This window comes from Anopheles coluzzii, chromosome 3, assembly GCF_943734685.1.
Source record: "Anopheles coluzzii chromosome 3, AcolN3, whole genome shotgun sequence".
Lineage (NCBI taxonomy): Eukaryota > Metazoa > Arthropoda > Insecta > Diptera > Culicidae > Anopheles > Anopheles coluzzii.
This window is the reverse complement of record NC_064671.1, coordinates 77,212,411-77,234,222: the sequence shown is the minus strand read 5'-3', so window position 1 is coordinate 77,234,222 and position 21,812 is coordinate 77,212,411. Positions and strand designations below refer to the sequence as shown.

Here is a 21,812-nt window from a genome sequence, read left to right as displayed (position 1 = left end):
CAACATTCTGCAAGACGAATTAATGTAATTTCCAACCTCCTCAAAAATCAAAACCAAAATGATATGATTACGTTTAAGCCTAAAGGATTTAGATTAAGGATAAAAATAATCTAAATGCCGAAGCCATGCAATACAAAGCTTATTAATAGATTAGCTCACACAGTCCTCAATTCCTCAATTCGCGAATCATCTCCCTTCAAGTGTCAAAAACAGATTTGCCGATCTGTATGGGAACACACACCACGACTCTTCGTCAGATAAAATTATCGTAATTTAAAAAAAAAAAGTTATTCGTAAAATACGGGTTCTTGTTATAAGAAATGAATATATCACCAGAACACTTGGAACTTGGAAATTAGCAAAAAGTAATGTTTCAACACGTGTTATTACAATTTTTCTCTTGATCTGTCAAAACATTGCAAGCAAATATTTTTGTTATTCATCCAGTGATGGATAGCTCGGATTGCTTGAAAAAGATTCACTACAGGCTGCTAGACTTCTCCTACTTCAGTGAAAAAGTGTGTTTAACAGATATTTTCTAGCAGAACTGCCGTAAGAGAACGCGAGTAATGTAAAATGTCCTTTTTTAGTAATAACGTTGAAAGTACATTAAAAAAATTTTCTCATGTAAAAAGTAGCACATATAAAAATAACATCGCGAATTTGTACATAACAAACGATTCCAGATAAGAAGCGAGGAGTACACAAAAAGTCAATTTGTTTAACAATAAAAATGTAAAAAAGTATTTTACATAAATATTGGGGTATATTTTCCATTCCCAACTTTGCGGCCCGCGAATCACTGAAATTTTGTACTTGCGGCCCTCTGATGAAATGAGTTTGACACAGCTGCAGTACATGATTTCGCTACCATACTAGTCGTTGATCTATTCCCGACAATAAATGTGCAGTGAAGAAATTATAATTTTAGTTGTAGAAATCATTTAATGTAAATTATTAATTATTATTTTTAGTAAATAGGAACTAAAATTGAGACGTATTAAAGAGTGTTATAGAACATTGAAATATACCAATAATTTCATTAAAATCAATTGACAACATTGTATTTCGCTATTGTTATCTGTGACTACCTGAGTCGGATTTAGAGACCTAGTAGCAAAGCCCTTGTTCAGTCTAGACTCAAAATAATCTCCCATAATTTAAAGCAAAAGACATTTTAACATGATTCATTCCCCTGCGCTGACAGCTAAGCCACTTGCCGTGTGCCGTCGTCCATTAAGAGCCTTACCGTATTTTTCTCACCGTCAACACACCTGCCACGGTGCTGTAATTTATGCCTGCATAGCTTCCCGTGCGCGATAGCATAAATACTAACCTAACCTTGACAATCACGGCACCAACCGCTTCGTGTTGATGGTTGGAGCATGTTTTGGCTCTCGCCTAGCACAGGAGCTCCATTAAAATGATTTACACGACCGTAATCAATCGGTACGTAATTGATTGTGTTTGGAGTTTCTGGCTCTTTTTGTCTGCGGTTCCGCGATCCTGATCACCTTTGATTCGACGCAAACGTGGACCGCAATCACACTCTCTCGGCTGGACCTTTGATCCTCGGATAGAAAAAAAAATCACACACACACACGCGACTGTTCTAATTTTTGCCCAACTCAAGCGTTATTAATCATGCGCCCTGTTTGTGTGCGAATAAACGGCACACCCTGAGCGCAAAGGGACGCGAGTTTTATTTTTTTGGTTTGTTTTGACGATGGTGCCTTGGAAAAGTGGGAGGAAACTGATCCTGTTTGTTCGGTTTTTATTAATATATTCCACATGTGCTAGCAGCAAACCGGGAGCAAAGCAATATTTTTTTTTATTAATATACTTCCCGTCGTTGTACTTTGTTGTCCAAAAATAAACACTCTCCATGAAACGTGCAGCTGGTTCGTATTTTAGTCATTAGTTTTTTCCTCATCTTGTTTGCCAGGTTGGGTGTGCGAAAAAGCCAAACAATCGTCACTTGGGGAAGAAAAATAAAAGGTAAACCGACAAGGTACAGCAAACATATTTTTGGACGATATTAGCATAAGCTTCACCCGGCAATGGGAAACAGATGCACAGAACATTTTCCAGTGACAAGGTAGGGTATGTCATGAGGGAGGTCTCCCGTCCTTGATCTCGAAACCCTCGCGTCCAATTCGCGCGTTTGATCCCTCAAAAGATGGCATATGAATTATGTACTGATGTTTCTCGCTCGCACGTCACATCGGCCGGGTATTAATTCATGTCGACCCACTCTGTCCGAATGATGATGATGATACTGAATCGCATCTTCGCTTTCCTACGACACTTTCATTCTGCCTACTGTCACGACTGAAGATCCAATTCTCCCCACATCGTAGTTTATTTTCGGTGCCCGAAACGCACTTCCAAAGCTGCGAAACACCTTTAGTCGCTGGCTTTGTTTGTTGGGCCACCCCCCCTGCCCCGGCTCTGTGTGCTCGCCACTAAACTCGCCCACACGCGCCAGCCGCGCTCAACCGTTGGCGGCTCTCCAAGGAGCGTGGCCCGGATGTGTCCTTTCCCATTTGGGAGGGGTTCCCTTTTTGCTCTGCCCAGCAGGAGGCAGGTTTGGCGTGGCGGTGCCATAAATCAGGTGTTGACTAAATTTTTCCGACGACACGGCGACAACTTGCAAGCTGATCAACGCTGCCTGCAAACCCCACGCTTTGTGCCCCGATGGATGTTTTACTTTTCGGGGCAATTCCTCCCTATTGGCTTCGATTGTAAGTTGCTGAGCATCATAGTGCCGATTCAGCTAAGACCTACCGGAAGCTTATCAATACGCTTCGCGCAGTTGGGGGTATACCGATTCGAAGACGACTGTAGACAGTTTGGCCATCTTCCAACTGCAACTGTCATGTGGAAAAATTAGCCCATCAAACGTTTCGAAAAAAAGAGTGTATTTGTGTGTGTGTTTTATGGCACAGTTTTTGGACAGCATTGGACAAGTGGGCCTGTTCTACGTCAATGAGATTTAATGGGTCTTTGAAGATGGTACGGGACGTCGTTTGGTTTCAAGGTTTTCACTCTACGAAATAGTACCATTAGTCATCGGTCGTGATTTTGTCAATGAATTTGTTTACTTTTTTTTCGCCTGCAATGTTTATACACTGGCTAGAACATTCACTGTTTGTGACGTACGAGGTTCAGTTCGTTCAACTGCACCTAAGCTGCGTGTTGGGTAAAAGTGACCGATTCAACTAAGATTGCATCTCTCTGAGTGTGTAAAAAATAAAACTGCTGGAGAGGAATTGATGGTCTTTGGATTTAGCTCGCACTATTGAAGAAGAAGTTTGGGCTGAGCTAAAGTATATGTTAGAAAAGAGCTATCTTAGTAATCAAAAATATTGAATCCAGGTTCAGGACATTGCTAGAACAAAATACATATTTTTGGTATTAATTTGAAAACGTTAGAAATTAAATATTTCATCAAAACTTTCGTGTGTGCGACAGAATATACTATTAATTTATTAATTCGGTATTTTAATTACCATTTTCTACAGTTTTTAAAGTGACGAATATTCTTAAAATACATATTTTTTGGTAATGGTTCCCATTTTCAATTGTATATAAAAAAATGATTTAAATAATATTTTGAAGAACGCACATTGTGTAGCTTGCAATACAAGTTTTTGCTGGTTTTGATTTTTTTTTCTGAAGTATGATCATTTACTAGTTTTTGGTAGTTGTTAGCTCAACATCGTTCTTCAATGATTTTTTTTTATCTTTAAAATTAATTATTCTGCTTCCTTGACTCTAATGTTGAAGCCTTCAGTACTGTGTTTTTCGAATGTTCTGGAATCATGATACAACGTATACAGTAAAATGTTTTTAAGGATAAATGATGTTTCGGACATTGATTTTTAGACATACTTTTGCCTCTGATCATGAAGCTTGTTTCTCGGTACTACTCCTCAATCACCACTATGATATGAAGTCAACTCTGTCTAGAGTAGTGATGTGCTGTATGGAGCGCACCAACGACTCCGATCCGACTCCGACTATTGTTAGTTCGATTCGGACTCCGGCAAAATGGAACCACTAGATCCGTCCGGAGTCGGAGTCGTCCAGAGTCGTTCGGAGTCGTTCGGAGTCGCCCGGAATCATTCCGAGTCGTTCAGAGTCGTTCGACTCCGGACAACTCCGGACGACTCCGACTCCAGACGACTCTGAACGACTCTGACGACTCCGGACGACTCTGACGACTCCGGACGACTCCGAACGACTCCGAACGACTCCGAACGACTCCGAACGTCTCCGAACGACTCCGAACGACTTCGAACGACTCTGGACGACTCCGGACGACTCCGAACGACTCCGAACGACTTCGGACGACTCCAGACGACTCCGGACGACTCCGGGCGGATCTAGTGGTTCCATTTTGCCGGAGTCGAAATCGAACTATCCGACTCCGGACGACTCCGACTCTGGGCGACACCGACTTTGGGCGACTCCGGACGGCTCCGAACGACTCCGAACGACTTCGGCCGACTCCAGACAACTCCGGACGACTTCGGGCGACTCCAGACGACTCCGGACGACTCCGACTTCGGGCGACTCCGGGCGATTCTGGACGATTCCGGACGATTCCGAACGACTCCGGATATTGCAGCGCGGACTTACCTTTCGAAGTCGATTCCGGATGTATCGGAGTCGGATCGTAGTCGACTCTAGATTTTTGCCAACTTTACCCATCACTTGTCTAGAGATTGCAGAATAGTTTGAAGAAATTATAGATTTTTTAATTCTTTTATAGTAGCTTTGTTTTGTGTTTGATACAGACATGATGGGACTTAATCATGTGTAACTATAAAATTTAGAGCCTTTTGTAGCTTACTATGGACTGAGTTTATTTGATTTTATATGCACTAAAGCCATTTGTAGTGATATTTTTGCAAAAGTGATTATGTCTCGCAGCTCCTTTCATCAGCTCCTTGCATCTTTTCCAGTCGCATTAGTTCGTGCTCCAAGTTTAGTTACAATAGCAGATTTTATCTAACCTTCTCAGATTACTATTATAAAAACTAGATTTGGATGCTCTCGAATCTAAACAAATAAAAATAAAACTTATTCTGAGTCACTACTTTTAGAGATCCTTGTGTTATACTACAACCTTGTAAATTCTTCAGTTTCTTCAGTGATTTCTTCAGTTCAAAATATTAAGTTTTCTTGTAAAATCACCATGAATTATGATCCATATAAACCCAGAAAGAATGGTTTATAAGACTTTTTTGTATGCTGCCGTAACACCGATCATCCGTTCGAATGCGATTATGGGAAACCGCCAAATGACTCTGTTCGGAAGTGCCGCTTCTTAGCGGTGGTAGCACACGCTCCCGGGGGAATATATGCATAAAACATCTATAATCTCTGCGACAAAGCACCACACACGTGGGGTGCTCCCCGCGTTACATAACGCCAAGCTGAGCAATTTGCAACCGGAGCGTAATGGTATAAATGCGCCCTAAATGCGCTGCTAGAACAACACGAACGGTACGAAATGCGCTCAACCTTAGGTTCCCCTTAACCAGCTTACACCTTTGCAGCCATTTAACCGTGTCCGGGCTTATGGAAGGGCTTCACTCATGGTGGGAGTTTACTGGAGAGCAACCAAATGCTTGGCACACGCTTCCTGAACACGGTTAACATAATGCTGTCAATTTCTTATGCTGAAAATCCGCTACGCAATCACCACCATCACCGTGGTGAGGGAGGGTGGATGACTCCCGGAGGAAGTCGGCTTGCCGAAATATTCCATCACACACTGTGTTGCGTTCGGTTTGCTCGAAGGTCATCCAGGCCAACCCAAACCGGGAAGAGCGGTTTGTTGAGTCGCCGGTGCTTTACGTGTTTACCAGCACGCGCCTAAACTATCGATCACAGACTGTGTCCCCTCCACCCCGTGTTTTTGTGGATTTATTTGACTCCGGTCTGGTTGGGCGTTTGGGTGCCGAAACTATAGGCTATAAGGCAGTGCGGGAGGCGATATTCCGCTACTGATAACACACCACAAACATGCCACACTAACGCTACCGGGCAGTTATTATACTGGTGCGATGTGGTAACGCGGGACGGAAGCGTTCCCTTTTTGAAGGTCACGATGCGAATGTACCGTAAACATTCGTGCCATCTTCCGCATCTCTATCCGAAAAGGGTCGAGTTTTTTCTTGTTTTTACGGTTTGTATGAGAAGAACACTGGTCACAACTGGTTTGTTGCCGTCTGATCTTTTACCAATAGCGAAACGCAAACCGTGCTAGGAAGTGTGTGAATGAGTTTATGAGGTTCAGGGAAAAACAATACCCTAATAGATCTGTTGTACTTTTTGGTACAGCATCGTTCGCTCTTGTGCAGCAAAATTTTTTAAGGAAGCGGTGGACGAAACCAATACTTCGCCCATCCCTGAACTTTATGCCGTACATTCCACCGGAATAGTCACGTTCTGGCTTCGTGTTGCGTGGAAATTTTACAATCAATAACGAGAAGCTACGCACATAACGACCAGAAAGGACACAACAGCCGGTGTACGTTCTCCAGGGGGCAATCTTTCATCACTACCCCGGGTACGACCCTCCCTGGATAGCTCCTCCGCACCGCTAACTCTCTGTTTGTGTTTACGCGGTACAATTTGTTGAACGAAGTGAGTCAAAATTCGATCCGTTAACCACCTCCCGGTGGGTAAACAGCTCTCATGCGTAACCTTTGCAAAGATTCATGCGCTTCCCATTGGATGGTCCCAGCTGGAGGAGTGGTGACCTTTTGCTTCGCATGTTGTGGCGTAGCGCACCAGAATCGATGGTTTATTGGCGCACGCGGGTCAAGAGCATTCTGCCGCACCGGGGATAGGAAATCCTTACGAAATTTCCCATTGACCCAGTTACGGGAGTGCGCGCGGATCGACAATGTTGCCTAACTGCTGCACCTTCATCCCGAACCGTAAGCAGAATCTCGGAGCTACTCCGCTACAACACACTGCTAGAGGAGACACAGCTCTTCCCGATAGTTGGCTAATGTTGATGCAATAAATTTCATACCACGTACGCGCTTTCGCAAGAGAAGGTGCTCCAGTTTGGCAGTTGCCTGTGCCACAGTACGGCGTGACATTGTGCGGTTCTGGAGTTTAGTGGTCACGTTTGAAGTACGCTTTGGAGAGATATTGGAGTGCGCATTAGTCGCTAATGGATGGCGGGGATTTAGCGGGAAAACTGTTTGCTGACCTGCTTAAGTGTCCCAGTGACACAGAATCATTGGTACCAGCTTGTTTCCTATCAGCTTCTAATACGGTGGAGCTTCAGCTATATCGAGATATTCCGTTTGGATCTCTTGGATCCCAATTTCCCCTCACTTCCTTATATTGAGCAATGTTTTCGATCACATCGTTGTTTACATTTGCTCTGCAATACATTCTCACACCTCATCCAAACCGGTACGAATGGTCCGTGGTCGGACCACAACATCGACCAAGAGGAGTGCTGTTAATTTACAAATGTCTTTTTGTGAACGATGATGACACGAAACGGACCGCCTTTTTCTGCCACCGTAAGCGCTCCCATGGTTGAGGAGCAACAACAACAAAAAAAAAAAACCTGGGAAAACATGAAAAACTTGGACACCCTTGGACGGTGTTCGGCCAACGGTACCGCTGAACCCCGGTAGTCATTTATCGAACGTCGTCTTCGGCAGACGTTTGGCTGTAGTAAGTGCAGTGTGTCAGCAGAACGGTAGTCGCGCTCGGAAGCGAAAATTGTATTTCATTTTGTTTGTTTTGAGCCAGTGGAACGAAGAGAAGAGTGATAGCTGGTGTTGTGTTTTGCTTCAGACAATTAATGTATCGATAATTTCAACACGTGTGTCGTGACCACTTCCGTTCAGGAAGTTGGAGGTGTTAAAGACATTAAGTATTAATATAAGATCAGTGCCATGCAGTGTGTATCATTAATTCTTCGCAGTTCGAAGAAACTCTAATACAAGCTGACACCCAATGTGAGTAACTGGAGTGCATTGAAAAAAAAAAAAACACAATCGATGAAACAGCCGACTCTGCACCGTTTAAGAAACAACCTACACGCTCCATCCACGAAAAGGTCGCCCCGAAAGGTTGTCCACAAAGAGTGCTGAGGTCTGCACAGTGTTTTTGAAAATATTTTTAAATAGCAACAGCCATAAAGGAAGGCGGTGAACAGGCGCGGCAGTTTTTGCTTTCCCCTCGGCGCACTTTTCCCCCCGGCGGACGGGTATGTTTTCTCACTTTCCCCTAGAGGGGTAGCGCTAGAGTGAATACGTGCCATACGTCGGCTACTAGTGTGTCCGACACGATGTTCTGTTCTGCGTTCTTCGCTTGCGGTGAGGGTGACTTACCTCAAGACCCCCAAGAGTAAACCGCTTTACCTTGCGAGACAAACCGGCGTTGGGGACCTGTTTATCAACACACGACACGGGACACGGGTGGTCAACGTTATGAACCATCTTCCCTAGTATTCGAAGCAAAGTGACAGTATCCCCTGCACTCTCTCTCTCTCTCTCTCTCTCTCTCTCTCTCTCTCTCTCTCTCTCTCTCTCTCTCTTTCTGCACCATAACAGCACACAGATATCTTCATCTTGCGCATCTAGCGGGGACACGCAGCAATCCCAATCACGTACCCCCAGTATCATCCTTTCCCGAGCCGTTGATAGGTGTTGTAGAAGCCGGTTCGCTTGTTGTCCTCGGGGGCGAAAGTATTTCTGGAAATTCAACAAGTGTGAACGGCACGAGACTACGCTCCGCGCTTGTGTGTTCAGTCATGTTGAGTTTATTTTTGAACGCGTATGGTGGTGGACAAGTAGGGGCAAGAAGAGCTGCTATGACTCACGTACCATCACTTTTAGCGCCACCACACTCGTCCGCAGGTTTTAGGATGTGTTCTGAACATTCTGTAGAGGTGATTTTTGTCGGTCACAAGGAAATTAGATCGCTCTTTATTGTTGGCTTGGGTTATCATTATTGCGACAACTCTTAGAGGTCATTGAGTAGTCATTTTGAATGAGATCTGAAGTAGGCGATGGTACTATTGCGAGATAAACTGTGTTGAAGGACAAACAATATTTGTCCTATTGGGTTGGTAATATGGGTTATTGTACCCAACCTTGATAGACAGACAATGAGTATTATTAGAGATATTGTCTTTATAATCTTGAAGACATTGGAGGTATATTAGAAAATTGGTCTTTAGTTACCACAAATAACCTTGTTGTTATTTATTAAATTGCCAAATGATTTGAAGACTAATTAATACTTTGTTTCCTATTATTGCTCCAATAGCGCTATTATCGTAAGCTCTGCTTCTACTTGGCGTAACATCCTATGTGGACATACCGGCCTATTCAGGCTTTCGAGACTTATTCAGTACCAAGCAGCCGGATAGTTATTCCTTGCTACGAGAGACGGTCTATTCTAGACTTGAACTCACAACGGGCACGTTTTTAAGTCGTACGAGTTGATGACTACAGGACCTGTCCCTTGGTTATTCTTTGAAAAGATGTAGAATACCTTGAGAGAGAGATCGTAGGTCATTGATTCGACCAGCGTTTCTAATGTCAGCTAATAAAACTTATCGATAGGAAACGTACCGACATAACTTACCTCGCTCGGTATCATTCATCAAACCCACGGTGGTAATATATAACAACCATCATGTCCATATTGAATCGATTATTATTGATCGTCTGGAAGAGGAATAAGAAGAAACGTCTTCCTCGAAACGTGTTCACCCCACTCCAGCCACGACCTGGACCACCTCCTGAACAAATCGGTCATTGGAGATCGATAAAAAGAAGAAGTACAGATGAATAATAATCATATGCCTGTGCACCGGCATAAACTACCTTGAGAGGAGATATGCAAAAATAAAAGTCTCACTCACTCATCAAAAACCGGTCCCGGCGTTTTTTTTCCTTCACCTGGTAATTCCGTACCTGGTTATTCTCAGCCGGCAAAAGCCTCCATCAAAACCATCCATGATTTCAACCGGTTCACCTTCACGTCTACCCCAGCGGCCCCACCACTTGACCAATTCCATCGTCGGTTAGCGGCAACAAAACGATGAGAAGGCATATTCCTTTGACCGCGTGGATGGGGATCTCCCGCCTGGGGTGGGCGACGTTCGGTCAGGTTTGGGTACTTACTTGCTCCCTCGCTAAAGCCGGGGCCGACCAAGGTCTGTTTCACTTGCTGCAAAAACTTCACTCCACAAGTATTCGCGGTCATGCTAGCGCTACCATGACTCGGCGGAATCTATGCCCCAATCTCTGAAGAGTTCCGTCGGATGTCTTTGGGCGGGGTCCCCAAGAGGAAGGGGAAGCACACTGGAATGGAGCGAAAACCCGTTTCCCGGTCCCTTCTTGCACCAGAAGATCCGAAAGCAGGTTTTAAGGGTTTGTGTTTCTCCAACTTTCTGCTTACGGCGAATCTGCCCTCACCGACCCGGGTAAGTTTAATATGAATAATTCGATCGGCGAAAGTTTTTTGTTGTTGTCCCCCTTCACGAAATATCCTCCGATATCTCCTCGTTTGGACATCATCCATTCCGCTCGGCTTTATCTCCGGCACAGACATATCCGATAATCTAACTTCAAATCTCGCTCGGTCTTGGGCTTCCTCTGCAGAAGCTGTGGTTCCGATTGGGTCGCACTGTGGGTCTTATTTTTTGTGTTTTATGTGCGGTTTTAATGTAGTAAAATTGTATTTCTACCACCTTCTTACCATGGCATCATAAACCGGTTGCATAGAATGAACGGGAAGGTTTTTTTTCTCCGCTGAGTTATCTTCCCGAAAGGGGCCGGAGAGGGGAACAGACATGCTTTGAGCCCAGGCAGTACGGGACGAGAATGGAGAAAAACGTGATTTGGCAAGCACGTGGTCGGTGAATGCACGATGATGGCGATGATGATAATGATGATGATGCCAATGTGCTTAAAGTCGGGCCCCAATATGGAGATTGGACGCTGTGCGGCTGATTTGCATGCAAATCGAACCCGTTTCGCAGCTTACGGTGGGAATCATGTAAATGTGTTTTGGGTCGGAACTTTGTTTATCCAAATTTAAAGACGGCGTTTCGTAAGCATTGACTCATCATATTTGATGGTGATAGTTTTGGTCGCTCAATGAGCATTAGGTGACGTATTGGTGACGGTACAGAAGGATATAGTAAATCGTGGGGATAGTTCAATTTCAGCTAAATGTCTTAACTAATAATTCCGTTGCATCCAGCAAAGAAGTAGATCCCTTATTGTAGCTTACCAAGTAAAGTCGTTCCCGGTCTCTAAATGTAAATTCTTGAAGATGAAGGTTTTTTTCGGGAATAGGCAATAGATATTCAAGCTTATAAGAGATATAAATTAAATCTCCACTCTACACCTGTTTTTGTCTTAAATCATTGTGTTTTGTTGCTACCGACATCTTCCATTTTCTGCGGACTAAACCGACAAGTGTGAACCATCTTTCCCTACCACCAAATAAAAGATCCAAACTAATGTTCGCTATTATTGGCCGGCACCACTCGGGCCCCATAGTGTTGCGTTTATTTGCCTGTCATCATCCACAGACCTGTATCATCATCCAAACCAAACGCGAGCTGAACGAACCATGGTCCCCGGTCTATGCTCTTCTGTGTCCTTGCCGTCTGCCGGTTGAATCATCTTCACCCATCCACACGTCTAGCAACAACCCGGCGCTCCGCAAAACATGTGCGAAATACTTGAGCGAAGTGCTAGACATTTGAGGTCGAGCCCAGTGCGCGTATGACGTAAAGCGGGTGCACAAGTGCTCTTGATACGTGCGATGATGATGCGATGCAAGATGGCAGGATACAGCAGCGTGCGCTTCTGTTTGGTGTAGTGTATTGGATATGATCGCAAGGGGCCGCGGACAGGGCATCGGCTCCAAACGATGGATGTGCCAGCAGCGAGCAAGAGTGCTCCTTTGTCCGCCCGACGATTAGATCGACTCCAATGTGGTTGTGTTTATGTGCGAGGCGAAAGGGTGATCGGTGGGCCAGGGCTGCAGTAGGCTTTCCAATTAAAATCGTAAAACAGTTGCTCGTATGCTAAAATCGTAAACAGCTCCGGAACACCGTGGAAACGAGGAAACTAATTAAATACACAACTGCTACACAGTTATCGGCTTCTTGCGCCTAGATTTGCTGCTTGCCATTTCGAGTACAGAAGGACAGAGAGAGTGAGAGAGAGGGGAGTAAGGTTTAGAAGTGAATGCTGACATTAGACGGTCTCGTCCTTGAGGTCAGTTGTCTCGAGACATAATAAGCAGCATTGTTCATTTCCTTGTAGGAATTCTTGAATACATTGCTTTCGATTATTTCTTATGTTTTCTTTGTGTGACGGGCATATTTGTAAGCTTGGGCACAATCAAAGTTAGTAATGTGTTTTTAAATATGTTAGAAAACACGTCATGTTTTTTTTAATTGACAACATGCTTTGTTGCATTACGACCTTTTTGTTCTTTTTTGTATAATGTCATTTGATCGATTAAATTGTGAATGTGTTCAAAAATTAATAATAACAATCAAAATCATCATCTCTAATAATTTTTCATTCTAATAATAACATCAATACATTGCCCCATTACTAAAATAGCGAATGTGCTGCTTATTATTTGTTAAAGAATGCATTCTACGTCATCAGCACCGCGTTTATAGTGTGAAGTCGGTAGCTCTTGTGCGACTCTACAGCACTGTTTATTATTCGAAGGACATTTTATTAACCCCGAAAAAAAAATTGGATAAAGAACTATCCGGGAGGTTAGGTTAGTTATTACCAAACTCTTCTCTCTCACTCAACATCTCGCGAACATCTGCAACAGTTTTTGTTTCGAATTTTTACACCAAATATGAGTAGCGGTCCCGTGGTACATTCGTCAACTCAAACGACTCAATAACACGCCCGTAATGGGTTCAAGCCCGGATTGGACCGTCCCCCCGTAGTAAGGACTTGACTATCCGGCTACGTGGTATTAATAAAGTTTTGAAAGCCTGTATAGGGCCGGCATGTCCTCGTAGGATCAGGTCCCAGTATCACGATGCAACGTGTAGCTACAGTAGATTTGCTAAGGTCAAGAGAAGAGTATAGTGTATTGTTGATACAATAACAAGACCATGTTAAATTGATTGATATCGGTGTGTTAGGAAACTAGAAAAAGATGTTTAAGCGTGATCTGAAGTTGTTAAGCTGCGCTTGCGCTTAAAGTTAAGAACTCATCATCTTTCAATCTGACATTAGGATTAAACTGAAACTTATTAGGATTAAGCTAAATTAGGTTTAACCTCATATTGTATAGGCCTGTGTAGGTAAATTAAAATTTAAATTTACTGATTAAAAACTGCACACATATTAAGCATGTGGAAGCTGATAAGTGATAGTTTTGTGTACAAGAAAGCGACGAATAAAAACAAAGAGTATTTATTGTATAACCCAAACAGACGTCCGTACTTCAACTAGTGCACACAAAAATCTAGCACATTGTTCAAATCACCCTTGAAAACCTTCTGAGCCTGAGTGTGTTTGTGTTTTCTTCATACCTCGCCCTTGCCACGTTCTAAGGGCCAAGGGCACAAGCAGCTGTCATTTTGTTTAGTGAAACAATTTTAATCACATTCTGATTTTTCCTGCTACCACCTCCTCCCCTAACCTACCCGTCGCTCGCTACGTACAATTGTACGGGCATTTCCATCTGGGACGCCCATTAGTCACGCCATTGAAGAATGGAGGGGAGCTGGTTGGGACGTGTTTAGTCACGTTCTAGCCATTATTGGTGCATTGACTATTGCACTGTTGCACCATCAAAAGGGGCCGGAGGGGGGATGGTGGAGAGGGGGGAGGACTGCAACCTTCTCCACAGCGGCCAAGCGATCAATTGTCATTTTGCCGATTCTGGCGCTCCCGCCATGTGCCCGCCACGTTGATAAACAGTCGCTAGTTTGCGATATCGGCTATTAAATCTTTCGTGTTTCCGCATGGTTGTGCGCACGTGGATGGGCTGGGACCGGGTGGGAGAACAACTAGAGGAACACATTAGAGCTGCAACGTGCGCTACGTGGAGCGGATATTTTTGCACCGTTCGATTGTTTCGCTCTTCTCCTTGCGGTTGTTTGATAAATTGCCCTGTTTGCAAACGAAGATTTATGGCAGTGCTAAACAAGCTGATGGAGTAAGAAGGGGAACTAGCAAGCGGCTAGCAAAGAAGAATTGATTTCAAGGGCGAAATAGAAACAAAAAAAGCCGAGTCGTACAGGGCACTGCACCGTTGCTGATGCTGCCAAGAAGTACGACCGCGCGGGCATGTACGGTGTGCCCCATAGGCTTTTTTCTGTTTCTCTCCCTGCAGATAAAAGCAGAATAAACGTTTTTAATGTGCAATGATGCGCGATGCAAGTGTGAGGGCGGTCGCCCCCATACGCCTGGGGAAAGAGGGGCAAGTTGCGTGCACTAAGAACACGATAGTGGTTGGCTTGTGTTGTAGCAGTTGTGGCTGCCACGAAATTGGCCACTAATGTGTGTAGGTCAAGCACGAATAATGCACCCCGAACGCAGCGGCGGATGCAATTTGGGTCGCTTTGCAGGCGAGAGTCTAGCCCCCCCCCCCCCCCCCCCCCCGCGGTATCGGCAGCATTTGAAGACGAGTTCAACGTGCAAAATCGAAACACCATTATCGTGGTGGTGTTGTGTATTGCAACACACAGTGCACGAACGAAGCGCACGGATGTGTTTTGATAGTCAAACATTTTTGTTCCTGTTTGGCGTTACGAAATCGCTCAAGTGTGCCCCGGGCGGGATGAGCAATGGTACTTTCCAGAAAACGAGCATCCTCGCGCGCCCGCCCTACACTGATAAGGATGACGGGAGGGAGCAGTCAATATTGTTCTTGGTAAGATCAACCGGGAATTTCGCTGAACGGTGAAACATGAGCTCCAATTTTCGTCATACGCTGGTGGAATTGTTTTGTGTTTTTCCATGGCGCCGTGCGTTTGGCAGCGAACAACTTGAAGTTTGAGAAATTTTGCAGCGTGATTGCAAATTCTAAACATTCATTCGACCATTATTGATTGTTGTACCATTGCTTTTGCTGTTGTATGTTAAGCCAACAGGAAAGCTATGTTTCAATGGAAAGAATCACTTCAAAATAGGCATAAATTTCCTGCGAGCATTCTAGGAACGTATCTGGATGTAGGAGGTAGTTACTGAATTTGGGGATTTTGTGACCTTGTAGCGTATCAATGAGAACGTTTGCGATTTTTTACCCGTCAAATTTATTCCTGATAACATAACAGTGAACCGTTAACTAACAGAATGGTAAACAACTTTAATTGCACGATCATGCTGCTTATCATCTTTGTAGGGGGTAAACCTGGGATGTGTAGAAGACATTAAGAACCGTAGAAAATTGTTAGTGATTACTGAATTGTTCTGCTTACAATCAAGTTGATGATAGTACAATGGCAGATTTTTATTTGTAAAACCTTACGAGACCTCGAAAGCGTTTAATATCAACTATTAGAAAGCGCAAGATCTCAAGTTGACTCCTAATGATTTTGAGAATAATTTCGTTGTTTTGAACCCCCGTTTACGCTTACTATTAAACCCTAATCCAAACCCAATAAAGAGAACGATCAAATATTTCGATACTACCACTTATATTTTGAAAATTTTCAAGTGCCTTGAATAAATTAATATCTGTGAAAGATATAAAGAGTGGTGTAATCATAGTGATGGCTTGGTGAAAATAATATTTTCAATGGAAAGGCAGATTATAGATAACAGAGGGATATTGCGTATCACTAAATCTGTTCCAGTTTATTTCACCAATAAAAAAAGCTAGCATTGTCTTCCCAATTAATAAGAAACACAGCGAATATCTAATCTTGACACCCTAAATTTTATGAAAAAACGGCCCAGATAAGATAAAACAAGCTTGCTAGGAATTGGAACTAAACCAAAAAAAGAAAACAAAACTCCAAAATCTAGAAGAACCTGGGAATAGGAAATGTACTCCAAATCTTTGTGCATTCGTTTGTTGCTAACTCACTGTTGATTTGATAGTGGGCATTAAAAAAAAGACATACAAACACATCCAACTTCATCGTCTAACCAAGTCTACAACAATCGCCCCCCCTGGAACTGGAAAGATTAGGAAGTGCCCGCGTCTGGGAGATTAATTGAAGGTACACCCAAAAACCAGTTGCCCGGTACTGGCCGCAAAGCTTTGACCACTCTATGGGGGGGCCTCCCGCTTTGCAGTGCGATAACCACAATCTGCTATTGGCAACACCAAACCACGGGTTTTTGGCACATAACGACGACCACGCTTTTGCAAGAATTCTTTTCAAAGGTCGACCAATTTTTGGGAGGAGATTGCAGAGGCAGAGACGGGGAAGAATGACCTCGACCTAGAGATTGTTTCGTTGGCGGATTCTAACCGTGCACTGGAACAAAAATAAAAACATGGAAAAACATTTCAATGGATCGGAATAATTACACTAGATGGTGTGCTTGACTCAGAATACTTCCATAAAAGAATGTAAGTAAACAGTGGTGAAGTGTTGAAGGCGTTTGTATTGTCCTATACTTTACGGCATTTTATGTTCCATGTTAAGAGCAAAGTGGAGGGTAAATTGAAGGAAAATAACAAAGTACACACCAAATTACTAAACATCGAGGTTATGCCAGGTTATCAAACTGGCTGACTGGCATTACCACAGATGTGGACGTCGATAAATTGGCCCTTTCCGGTTGGTATCTCACACCAAGAATGTCTATCATGCATTAGTGCTGATGAGTTCCAATGGATGCTTTATTTTAGTCATCATACTATTAGACCACCCGTAATCGGTATTGGTCGACGGTAGTACAATGTTACGATTACTTTCACTGACCGTCACCGGGGTGCCTTTGTCGTTACTGGCTCGTTTACTTTCGTTTGGACGCTTCCACCGGCTATTACTAATCGCCCACGTCCGTCGATATTTGATTGATATTTTCTTTGTCTTGGCGTCCACTGTAAATGATTAATTTGTGCTACACCCTCAATAAACATCGATCGAGTAGACTAGTTTCGGAACAGTGAGGACAAATACGAAATTGTAGTGTAACCGCCATTTTTACCAGGGATCTTTTTAGATAATATAAACGATCGAGAACGTGTGTGTGTGTGCCAGCGAATCTCAGCTGCAATGAGTTGCAGTTTAGCGAGTGCCGTCATCTGCCGCCCATTAGAAATGCAAACGGTATCTGCCATCCATTTATAGCGCTCTCACGACCCACCCACCCTGCCCTAGAACTGGCACAAACGTAACACAGCATCGGTAGTAACGGTCGCACACAAACCCGTTGCATCGCACAAACACACACACACACAACACATACACATGGCAAGCGATCACTAGAAGGCAATGAACTGGTATTGGCATCGTTCGATGCAACCATCGAAAGCAAAAGAAAAAAGAGGACGATCATCGTGACGTGACTGCGGATCTTATGATTTTAGTGAGTTTCTTTTCGTTTTTTTCTCTTCCACCCTGCCAAAGGAGGTGATGGTGAGCTCGATAGACAACATCGTGTTAATTGATTGGATCGTGCCACGGGGTTAAAACAAAACTGAATCATGTTTAGTAGCAGGGCAGTTACCATGCATTTCGCCCTGTGGGGTTTCATTGGGAGATGCTAATTTACAAGTGTATTAGCTTGTGTAAGAGGAGGCAACGTTTTCGGAGCGTAAATAAACAATTTAATATTGAGACTTGACTTGAACAATTTGTATCAAGGTTTGTCAAGCGTCGGTTTAAAGAAGTTGTTATTGAAAAGTGGGATTTATGATCATTCTTTCGTTGGATGTCTCTTGAAGTTTGTCAAGAACTCAAATTTATTTGTGAATCTGAACGAGGTCTTGCTGTTACTATTTTTTCTAGTTTAATTGTCAATCGCCAATTTTGGAATAATTGCAATTCTGCAGACATTATGGTATCTTATAATCATCTTTCGCAATTGATACAATATCATACAATACCCAAATTAAGAATATTGCTAGGACACCGCCGCTTTCATACTTTTGTTCAATATTGGTAGGAGATTCTTATCGTTCGTAGAAGAGAATGCCTTTGAAAGGAGATATTGTGGAAGTGCTGTTAGAAGTGTTACTAACATTCTTGAGTTACGCTCGATTCCCCATGCAATTGCAAGTAGATATGGTGCACGTATCTAACTGCTGTTTGATGTTGCCCGAGCCCTCTAGAGTTACCCTCGATTCTCCGATTATCTTTCACTGCAAATTGATATTCAGGAATTTCCAATGGATGATACCTTTGGGACGTAAATAAGTGAAATTGGGACGAACCTCACTCTTCCATTGTGTAACATGATAAATTGTCCGCCCGAGATGTAAAATACCCTTGCGCTAAGAGCTGTTCAGAGTTTTGCGCTTGTATACCTTAAATTTCAATGTCGTTGTTTGTTTTAATGTTATTGCTTCCAAGAAATAAGCCTCTCTTTTATCTACAGCTGTAAGCTGTGAATCATAAATTGTATATCTAAAAAGTTTACAGATGTCTAAAGTATCTGCTTGCCGTATATTGCAATAAATGAACAAATCAATCAAAAGCAAATGAGTGTTGAAAGGCAAGATGTAATGAGCAAAACTCTGATGATCTTTTATTTTCCTTTGTTTCTAATGTCCTGCAGCGACATCCAGCTCCTGCCACTCTCAACTAATTAAAACTTTGCTCTTATTTCTCGTTTTAGAACCGAGCGGCAGAAAAAAACCAACCGATAGTGATAAACTAGAGCATAATCGGACGATCGAACACCCGAACTCGACCCAGTTCCAGATGGGACACCGTGCGTGCTAATGACGTCATAGCAGGTGCAACTACCAATCCTGCAATGTCCTTACTGACATATCGCTCTGCAATCGAGTTTTGACGCAGCCAACAGGCAAAAAAAAAAGAATTAGGACATCGTGTACGTCATCAAACGAGGTGCACTGCAATTTGCTCTCTAGCCCGGCGAGCGCGTATGCTATGATGAGGGTGGTGGTGGCTTCCGTAGCAAAGTTTCCTTGAGCACCACCGAACACACTCTTTGGTCAAGTGTGCCAAACACCACCGAAAGGTAAATCGTGAATGAAAACGCAAACACAGTCTGGGTCTCAAGATGTTCACACACACACACACATGCGCGACGGCCGTGTCGGCACAATGTAATGATATTAATTAATCGCTGCGGTTAAAGCCATTACTCCTTCTTGCGGCCTCGTATTTGGTGTTCCCTTGGAGTGCAGACAGAATGATGACCAAGATGATGATGATGGCGCTGATGATGATGATGATGATGATGATGATGATGATGAACATGTGCTACTGTCTCGCGTACGTACACCGGCCAACTTGGCGCGCTAAATCGTAAACCGAACCACCGAGAAGGCCCCGAGAGCATCGCACCCCAAACTGCTGGCAACGATTTGGATACGTTCGAGAACGCTGTGCTGTACGGGTGAGAGCGTGAGAGAGCCCTTCGGCAAGACGCCTTCGCTTTTGCTCGATGGAGCGCGTAGCGTGACGCTACTAAACATTAGCATCGAACCTCCGCGGGTAAAGAGAGCGAGAGCGCAAGAGCGTGCAACCCAACCGCTGGGGAGCCAACTGTCGACGTCACTGCGTCCCGGGGCAGACCCGTCCACCGTCTCGTGCATCGGCCCGGGGTAGGTCCGCATCGGCAGCGCGATAGAGAGAATTGTTTCGTGTGTTTCGCTCACCACTGTCCATCCGAGTCTGTCGTGTTCCGCTCGGCTGTGAATGAATTCGCGGGAAAGGCGAAGCATTAAAGCCAACACTAACACCCCCTGCCTAACCCAACACACACAGCATCAACGCCCTACGCATCGGACACAGCGCGGCCGGCGACTAGCGGAGGGCTAGGGTGTTGCACACATCGCGAATAAAATTACCGAACCGCGCGCACTGCTCCATCAGTACGAGCTTGGTCGCGAGTCGGTCCGCAACAACAGACTACACCATAGACGCGCTACAGACACGCACCCGTCAGCTGGGAGAGGGACTTAACTGTGTGTGTTAACATTCGCTCGCCGCCAGTGAGCAACGAGAACGTTGCGGGTAAAGTTTGCGATACAAACGAGGTTCCACAATCATTCGCGACCGGGCCACAGCACTGTTCGGGAGCGCATTACCAACAGCAGTGATAGAGAGTTAGGGGAGCAACAAAAAAAAACAGGGAGTGCAATCCAGCGTGGTGGACAACAGTGAACTTGGGCGGCCTTTTGGTACCCGAAAAACGAGAAGCAGTCAGGCAGAGGCAGATCAAAAGGGGTGTAGAGCTACACTTATCGGGCCATTTTTCGAGACCGCGTTTCACCGGCAGAACGTGCGGTTTCGGCGGAAGATTGTTCGAGAAGCGCGAATGCGTTCGAGGTTGGGATTGTGCCTGTTTGGTTTGGCGTGCTGCCGGCGATTGTTGCTATTGTGCCCGTGAGTAGTGGTGCCCGTATTAAGGCGATCCGTTTAGCTGGCGCAATAGTTGCCACAATTAGAGTGCAATTAGTGTAAGCTCGTGAAGTTCGTGGCTGCCGTGGCGGTTGTGATCTGTCGTAGAGGAGTGGCTGCCAGCAGAGCGGTTGCGCGTGGCTGAAGTCGTGTTTTTTTTTGTTTGATACCACGCGGTGATTAGTAATCGTGCACGCACGTGCTTTGCTCGATCGAAGCAATCCAATTGGAAAGTGTGTACCGCAACACGGTTCGTGTGTGTGTGTCGAGAGTTGTGTCGGTTTGTATCAAAGTTGGCTAAAAAAAAATTGTTCGGCAGAAAAAATACCAAACTGTGACGCTCGACTGTAACAGCGATAAACAGTAGTAACGTTCGCGTTTTAGTGGACCGTAAAATACACACAAAATCACAAAATGAAGGATCTCTACAGCAAGGGAAATCTGCTACTGCACAAGGACACCATCTACAAGGATGTGGTCATTATCGGTAAGTTGCACACGGCGGTATATAGAGCAAAAGAGTGTAGTGTCGTAAAACCGTAAACGACCGGATATCAAATTATCTCGCCGATCATGCCGGAAACGATCGAGAGAGAGAGAGAGAGCGTGTACGATCGGTTGGAAATCACCGGTACGGAAGCTTGCGATATGATGATCCACCGTGACCATTACCAAGTGTGACGAAATACGACAAACGGCTTGTCTGTATGGGGTTCGCACTGTACATTATGGCCCCGGTTACTATTGAACAGACAGTTGTGGCCCGTTTATCACGTCCTGTTCGATCAATATTGGCTCATTAATTATTTCCCGCCCATCGAATGGTTTTGTGTGCGTGTTTGTGAGGACTATGCAGGTGACTGTGCAGGAAGCAAGACCTAGCAAGGAGAGAGTCGAAATAAAAATGCATTGAAAGATGTGTAGCTATCGGCTCAATTATTCATAGTGTCGTAAATTGCTGGACAGTAACAGTTTTCAAAAGTAATTTGGAGTTTGAAATAATTACGAAGCAATTCAAAACAATGTACCTAAGATAAGGTTTTGCGTGTTGTTGTAGGCATTTCGCTCTGGATGTCACTTGATCTACCCGCTACGCGGAACCACAAAGCGTTTAAAGCGGAAACTTTTTAGACTGATAAGAACGGAGAAGAGCACAATCTTCTCGGGAAACCTTAACCACAAGCAACCCTGAACCCTATTGGACTTTAAAGCACACAACTTTTAAACCACAAAGAATGTCATCCGCGGCCAATAG

The 21,812-nt window shown here is 44.2% G+C and overlaps 1 protein-coding gene across 2 annotated transcripts in view; it reads left to right on the top strand.

Moving 5' to 3' along the window:
- Nucleotides 1–21,812, top strand: part of LOC120956293 (oxidative stress-induced growth inhibitor 2-like) — a 53,213-nt gene that overhangs the window by 19,812 nt on the left and 11,589 nt on the right. The window contains exons 1-2 of one of the 2 annotated variants that reach the window (XM_040377676.2): nucleotides 7,699–8,003; nucleotides 18,801–21,044. In XM_040377676.2, the coding sequence (XP_040233610.2) occupies nucleotides 20,972–21,044 (73 nt within the window). In that variant the 5' untranslated portion in view covers nucleotides 7,699–8,003; nucleotides 18,801–20,971. Of the gene's footprint in view, nucleotides 1–7,698; nucleotides 8,004–18,800; nucleotides 21,045–21,812 lie in introns of those variants that run through there. The other variant, XM_040377675.2, reaches the window with a different exon arrangement.